We start from the raw sequence: 6,853 nt of genomic DNA, 5'->3' as shown, positions 1-6,853 counted from the left end.
ATCTTAATTTGCCACTTTTGCTACATAAAGGATGTCAACAATTGATTTGAGAAACGTTTTATCAAGTCACAAAGCGGGCTTACGAAACAGTGGTACCGTTTTTTGACCTTTGATCGCTTCCACGCACACCCACACACGCCGGCCCGAAAGCCGCCACACGCACACGCAGGCACAATGACAGATTTTTAACAAACATTGCAACTACCACCTATTCTGATTGAGACGCAGGCTTCTAGATACATATCGTCGTGCAGTTCCTTGAGTTAGGCTTGGTGAGAAACTCACGGGAGTTGTTCTCAATGCGCGAATAACCATTTTAGCTCCGGAAGATACAGTTGTTTCATTCACGACTAAGTTCGCCCTCTTGAGGATTTTTTTTTTTTCAATTAAGAAAGCGTTGTTTACCTCAATGGTACCTCAATGGTACTCTGCGTTTTTTTTTAGCCCATGTGAATGGTTACGGAAAAAGTTAACCGGTACATTCAAAGTGCCAAATAATCTACGCAAACTGCGAAAAAAGTGTGTTCAATACGGGCAAAGTTCGCTATTCGCAATTCCTCTCGCTTAACACATCAGACACGCGCGCACACCGAGAAACCAGCGTGCCGCAAAGAAACCGGCCCGCACGCACTTCCCTCCTCAACGAAGCGGAGGAAAAGGACGCCGGAAAGACGAATAAAAAATACGACTTCCGCTACGTCACCACCGGTCGCAAGGAAGCGTGGCGAAACAAAGAGGAAAAATCGAGCGCGGCGCGCCAACAACCTTCCTTCAAAGCCAGAGCGCGCTGGGTGAGCGGAACACTTGGCACCGCTCTCCGCAAGCGACGCCACAATTTTGAGTGAGGCGCGGAACTGCCTCCTTCGTTTCTCCTCGTATCCAGCGTAGTCACTAGCAAAGTGCAAACTGACGATTATCATTTCTATTATCCTTTTATTCTCGGTTGACGCATTTTTTTCGCTGGAGTTAGGAAGAAGGCACCGCACCGAATGCTTTCGCCTGTGACCAGAAGTTGTAGCAGACGACCCACTCGGTGACTTCAGCATCGTCTGCTCAACGTGGGTGTACTTTCTTTTTCGCGCTTTGCGTGTGCAAGTGTTGTGCGGTAAGAAAAAGAATTCTTGGTGAAATCTGCCAGGAAGTGTCGGAACAACCACGACGTGACGTTTCCATGTTCCCGCGAATTGGAGGTCGCCACAGGAAAAGTTGGTCCACCATGTCGTCTACCATCGGAGTGCTAGCAGACGACAGCGGCTCGTTCCGGAACAGGGACGGCTACAAAATCGCCTGCACAACCTGGAGCCCGGACGTTCAGCCCAGGTACGCTGCTTATTGAGCTCACATCACATCTTGGCACAGTTTATTCTATACATGTTTTGCACATGAAATCGCCAGGCGCTTCTCGAAGGTCACAGTCTTTTAATGTCCCGTAATTCGTTAGCATGGCAGCTGCTGTGAAGTCAATGCAGGCTCTCTATAGTGTCAGTTTAGCGTTTGTAAGTATTGGAACCCACTGTTTCTCGTAACTTCCAAATGCTTTACCACTGAAGAAGCGAACAAGCTTGCCAGATAGCTTGCTCTTGTTTTATTATGTGGCATCAAGAACAACCTACTCCCTTTGCTCTTCCCGATTGCTTGGGAAATGTGCTGCTTGCTCCCCGAGATATCAACGCTTCTGATACTTACCCGTTTTCTTCCTCAGCCTTTATTTTTGTAAGTAACTTACTAAACTAACTAGTTAGGTAAAGACGGAGTGCGTTTTTTTTAAATGACACCATATAGAACCCAAAACAACAAAGCGCGATCTGAGGCAACCGTCTTATAAAAGTCCTTACAATTCGTTCATTGCTAAAGCAAGACAGCCTTCGGAGCAATAGTATCCGGTTCCCAGCCTCGTGCCGCTAAAGATGTCCCTGATTCTGCGCGTTACCTCGTTCGTGTCTACAAACACGTGGACCTTTAAGGCCGGAGTACTTAAAACGAGTAACACGCAATCCCTCCTCCTGTAAGCGAAGGACGCTGCCCTAGCCCCATGAAAAAATGACTTAGAGGCACTTAAGGCAATTAGAGCTTCCTCTACGTGGCCTTGACACTTGTTTGTGTGTCTTTTTCTCTTACACGGACGAGCTCCGCAGCGAAGCTGTACGCGCTCGCTGGTGAACTGCAACCGGCTCCGAAGCCTATTAATAGGATACAACTGATCAATTTCTCGAAAACATTGCAGGCAATTTATCCTTTGCTTTCTGATGTTTTAAGGAATATTGACGGATCCCCTGTTTCCAGCGTCACCGAACAACTACACATCGCGTTTTAAGTTTATTGGAAACGAAGGATATACTATAAAATGGCAATCTAGCAAGAAAGAAGCCTATGGTCGCCTCGGGGAGGTGACGAAAAACTAATTTGCGCAATGTGTTCCGATGAAGCCGATGAACTTAGCAAAGAACCGGCATAACGCAACGTCGGCGTGTCTCATCGGCGCGCAGCAAGACCAAACCGATCCATTCAAGGTTTTGAGCGAAATTGAACTAAACGAACAGCAACACTTCGCCATCCACCCTTTTGGAGCGCCGCCAAAGCAAGAACCGCCACGCGGGCGAAGTTTTGACATCGCGGAGAACCATTACGGTTTTGATGGTCACAGCTTCGGCGCTCGTCGTCCGACAAAAAGGGCCTCCGGGGCAGAGGGAGAAAAAAGCCTAAAGATCAGAAAAGAAACGGCCATTTGTGCGCTCACCCATTGAGCAAGGTCACGGCAAGGTTTGATAGCCGCGCGGACTCGACGTTGTCCCACGCTTTTGTGGTGGCGCGTTGTGGCCGCTGGGAACGAGGAAAAGAAGGTCGGCTGTGGGACAGTGCCTGGTGCGTCTGCCTGGCTTTGGCGAAGAGACCTTACAGACACGGAGGAAATAGCGCGAAGACAGCGCAACGCTCGCTTGATTGCCTGTTCCTTCTACTAGAGCAGCTTAAGCTAGCCAGGGAGGTATCGGGCACCACGGGGGTCATCCTATACAACCGGTGCTAATGGAGCTGGAACAAAAGATTACGCGACATTGGGTGCGTCAGCGTGTACTGAATGTTCGACCTCTCTATTTAGAAAGTTTGCTCTTTTCCGTCAATGCTCTCTCTCTCTCTCTCTCTCTCTCTCTCTCTCTCTCTCTCTCTCTCTCTCTCTCTCTCTCTCTCTCTCTCTCTCTCTCTCTCTCTCTCTCTCTCTCTCTCTCTCTCTCTCTCTCTCTCTCTCTCTCTATCTATCTCTCTCTCTCCGTTTCTATTCTCTCTATGCCGACCCTCTAAACGAAAAGAAAAGGGGCGCAAGTTATCGTTTTGCACGAGTGAGTGCTCTTGCCCTATTGGGCGCGATCATGGTCGCCGTATAACAGTTCGAAACTCGGTTTTAGAAACCACGCACATGACACGGGAGAACGCGCGTTCGTTTCTATGTTACGCCAGCAATGAGGCAATAGATTATGCTTGAATAATGCCGGTAACAATAGCCGAAATGCAGATACCGATAGCCATCCCATTCGATTGTCCTTTCTCTTCAAATATCGTAAGTGAATAAAATGTCCTCACACATTACGCGTGCTGCTTTAAGGTTGCGTGGTATGCAGAAAATTTTCTTGTGAGCCAGCTTTCTCATCAAAGGCCTGATATCAGTTTATACGCCTTGAGATGAAGTATGACCTGTGATATTTGCTGCAGAGTACCTCATTGTTCGCACTTCTTCTTGAACAGCCAATGCAAACCAGTCCAGAGCTCACAGAGAATACTACAAAAGTATAAAGCGTACAAAAGCCTCCATAGCAGTATACAGACCTCCTGGCGACCGAAGCTATGAAGGGGCGTTGTAGGCAATGTCGTTCCGTCGTGGTGTTAAGACACTCAATCAAGGTCATAGAAGTAAATCCTTCCGAAGGTGGGCTAAAAGTACTTTCGCATAAAACTGCATTGTGAAGGCCGAGAGAGGAAAGCCTCGAGGTGCGTAAAATATGTTATCTGCATACAATCTAAGAGCAAATTATGAGTAGGTAGCTGAATTTTCATAAATTCCCCGCCATTTTTCCCCCTTTTGTTATTCTGAGACACCTTCGTATGGGAACAAAGCTACCCCGTTGCCTTCACCAAGGTCAGTTTCTCTTGCCATCGTTTATGTTCCAAGGTTAAAAGGTTCCTAGTCCTTATATATAATTTATTTTGTCAGCGTGATTACGTCATAACTGCAATGATGTAGGTGGGAGAGTGCGGTCACTCGCACGTGCACTGTTCGAGGTTCAAAAGCCGCCTTGTCTCAGTGGTTGCCCCCAGTGATTTTACGCCTCTAAAAGCGCCTACCTTTTTCTCCGACCTGATAAATAATGTAACACGGCTGAAGCCGCCCCACAACGAAAGCTGCGCCAAACAACAAACAGGGCGCTGATGGACGATAAGCCAGGTAGAAGCAGCGTGCGTCAATTGCGTTTCAGATCACGTTTTCGCGCGATAAGCGGCTCTGACAAAAAGCTTCTTCGACGTCATTCGACGTCATTAACGCCACAGTGGTCATTGGCATTAACATCCAGTGTCTCGTTGTGTTACTTGTCATTGAACTTTAATTGGCTAGTTACTTCATCTTCCATTAGAGTCGATTAACTGACATTTATTCTGCCTAACACTAGTCTTCAAAAAAACTGGCGAAGCACAAATTGGCGCAAGGCTGGAACCATAGCGAAGATGCAGGATTTCTTTCTACGTCAGCATTGAAGCACACATCGCCGTGCATTTGTATACATACATGTTCGGCGCTTTGCACTGTGCTAGTATACTAGTCATCGTCATATGCATCCGTTTCGTCGTGTTCCTCGTGCCAAACAATACATGCTCGGAAGCGCTTGACGACAGCTGGGGCGCAGCGGTTGCGCGTATACTTGCAGGACGCATGCGCGTCATTCCTGGAGTCTCTGCGAGGTTCCGCCGAGCAGGTGTTGCGCCAGATGTGGCGTTGTTGTAGGTTGCTAGGCAACGCGAGGCTCTCCTGAAAGTTTTCGCCTGTTATTTTAATTTTTTTTTTGCTAAAGCCACTGCGCGTGCCGGGGACGATCGGCGGTCGCCGCAAGGCACGCGCTCACGAACATTTGGCACTTTATTGGTGTTTTAAACGCGTTACGAGCCCACATTACGGCCAGGTATACAACACCTTCTTAGTTAATTATATGCAAAACTGCCGCAAAGAGAATGTGAAACTTGCAGTTTGAACTCGCGATTCTATTTATTGCCATCCCCGCACCCTTAAAGCATAGCTGTGGTGCAACAAATTATCGGGTGCCATTCTTATTACGGCAACCTTTTAACGCATAAATGGGGGCTAGTTGGTTCTAACTGTGAAACATGGTGAAGTATAGCACGGTCTATACTGGACAATACAGAAGAGACCACACAGGACTAGCACTGGTCCTGTGTGGTCTCTTCTGCATTATCGCGTCTATACCGCGCTACTCAACCATGTTTCGCGGAAACCTTTCTCATTTGCGACTTTGTCTCCACTTCGAAGATATTCCTAATGCATTAAATTGTGCGTAGCCGAAAATTAACCATCTATTTCCTTTCGCCAGACTGTCGTAGTTTTATACAAATAACATAACTTTAATGTTTAAGAAGAAAAAGTACAGCGTCTGAAACCCTAATACGCCTGCAATCCTCATTTCTCTCCTTCCATCGCAAAGTTCTCACTGATTTCCTCTCTTCTGCGCAATTAAATCAGCCCCCACTTTGCCCCACTCCACTATGCACTATGCAGTCTCCCCTGTGCACAATTAAAAATACCAAAGGAAGCTAGGCAAAGCACGAGAATAAAGTTATTAAACACGCCGTGGTGTTTCATTTAGAAAGAGAGGAACAGAACAACACAGACAAAACAGAAGAAGAAAGTGAAAACCACGAGCGATGACTTACAACTGAAATTAAGTTTTCGGCATGTCACGTACAAAACGCTAACAGTCAAAAAATACAAGAAAGCAGAAATAACATGAATGCTGGTGATAACCCAGGCAATCGACACACTGCACCAACGCCATGTGCCACAAACACGTGCTGAACTATCTGTGGGAAAAAAATTAATCTGTTTTTTGGGAGAGGTACAACGAGGGAACATAACTAAAGATTAAAAGAACGTAACCATAATGTACATAAGGGGATTACCGACCACTTTGGTGTCCACTATAGAGATGGCCGAGGCTGTGCCCCGATCTTTTACGCAACACATGTCATTGCAAAGCACAAAGATAAAATAACCAGAAAAATAATTGAGGCTGCAGAAATAGAGTGCCGAAAAGAAAACTGTCTGAGCGTACCCTCGTTGTCCCTCTCCCAAAAACAGATTACAAACATTGCAAACACTACAACATTACAATCCCAGTTCACGAACAGCCCGTTCCCCAGGTGCAATGCCTGAACATCTTAGGCCTATACATAGAGAGCAACCGTGCTAACACCACGTTCCTAGCACGCCTCACTTCCTAGGTCAATCAAACTATAAATCTCATACGTCGTATAGCTACCCGACATCAGGGGCTCAAAAAGGCATAGCGCCTTCGGCTGATACAGGCTTCCATTATTAGTCGCATCACTTAATCTCTTCCCTACTTGCTTTCTTTGTCCACTGAATTAGCTAAAATTAATTGTATAATTAGGAAAATTTGTAAAACGGCGCTGCACATACCTCAGAGCACATCCACTGCCCGCCTTGAATCACTTGGGGGCCTTTAACACCGCCGAAGAGTTGATTGAGGCGCATCTGTTGAGTTAGCTCACTCGTCTCACAGCCACTATCTGAGGCAGAATGCTTTTCCGACGGCTGCGCCTTGACAGCCCATTC

The 6,853-nt window shown here is 46.8% G+C and overlaps 1 protein-coding gene across 2 annotated transcripts in view; it reads left to right on the top strand.

Annotated features, from left to right (window-relative positions):
- Positions 1–761: 761 nt before the first annotated feature.
- LOC144159547 (monoglyceride lipase-like) overlaps positions 762–6,853 on the top strand; it is a 39,180-nt gene continuing 33,088 nt past the window's right edge. The window contains exons 1-2 of one of the 2 annotated variants that reach the window (XM_077691111.1): positions 764–1,058; positions 1,139–1,320. In XM_077691111.1, coding sequence (XP_077547237.1) covers positions 1,172–1,320 — 149 coding nt within the window. In that variant the 5' untranslated portion in view covers positions 764–1,058; positions 1,139–1,171. Of the gene's footprint in view, positions 1,321–6,853 lie in introns of both variants that reach the window. The other variant, XM_077691113.1, reaches the window with a different exon arrangement.

This window comes from Haemaphysalis longicornis, unplaced genomic scaffold, assembly GCF_048455015.1.
Source record: "Haemaphysalis longicornis isolate Haplotype H1 unplaced genomic scaffold, Haemaphysalis longicornis Haplotype H1 scaffold_10, whole genome shotgun sequence".
NCBI lineage: Eukaryota > Metazoa > Arthropoda > Arachnida > Ixodida > Ixodidae > Haemaphysalis > Haemaphysalis longicornis.
The sequence above is the reverse complement of the archived record's forward strand: the minus strand, read 5'-3'. Positions and strand labels throughout refer to the sequence as shown.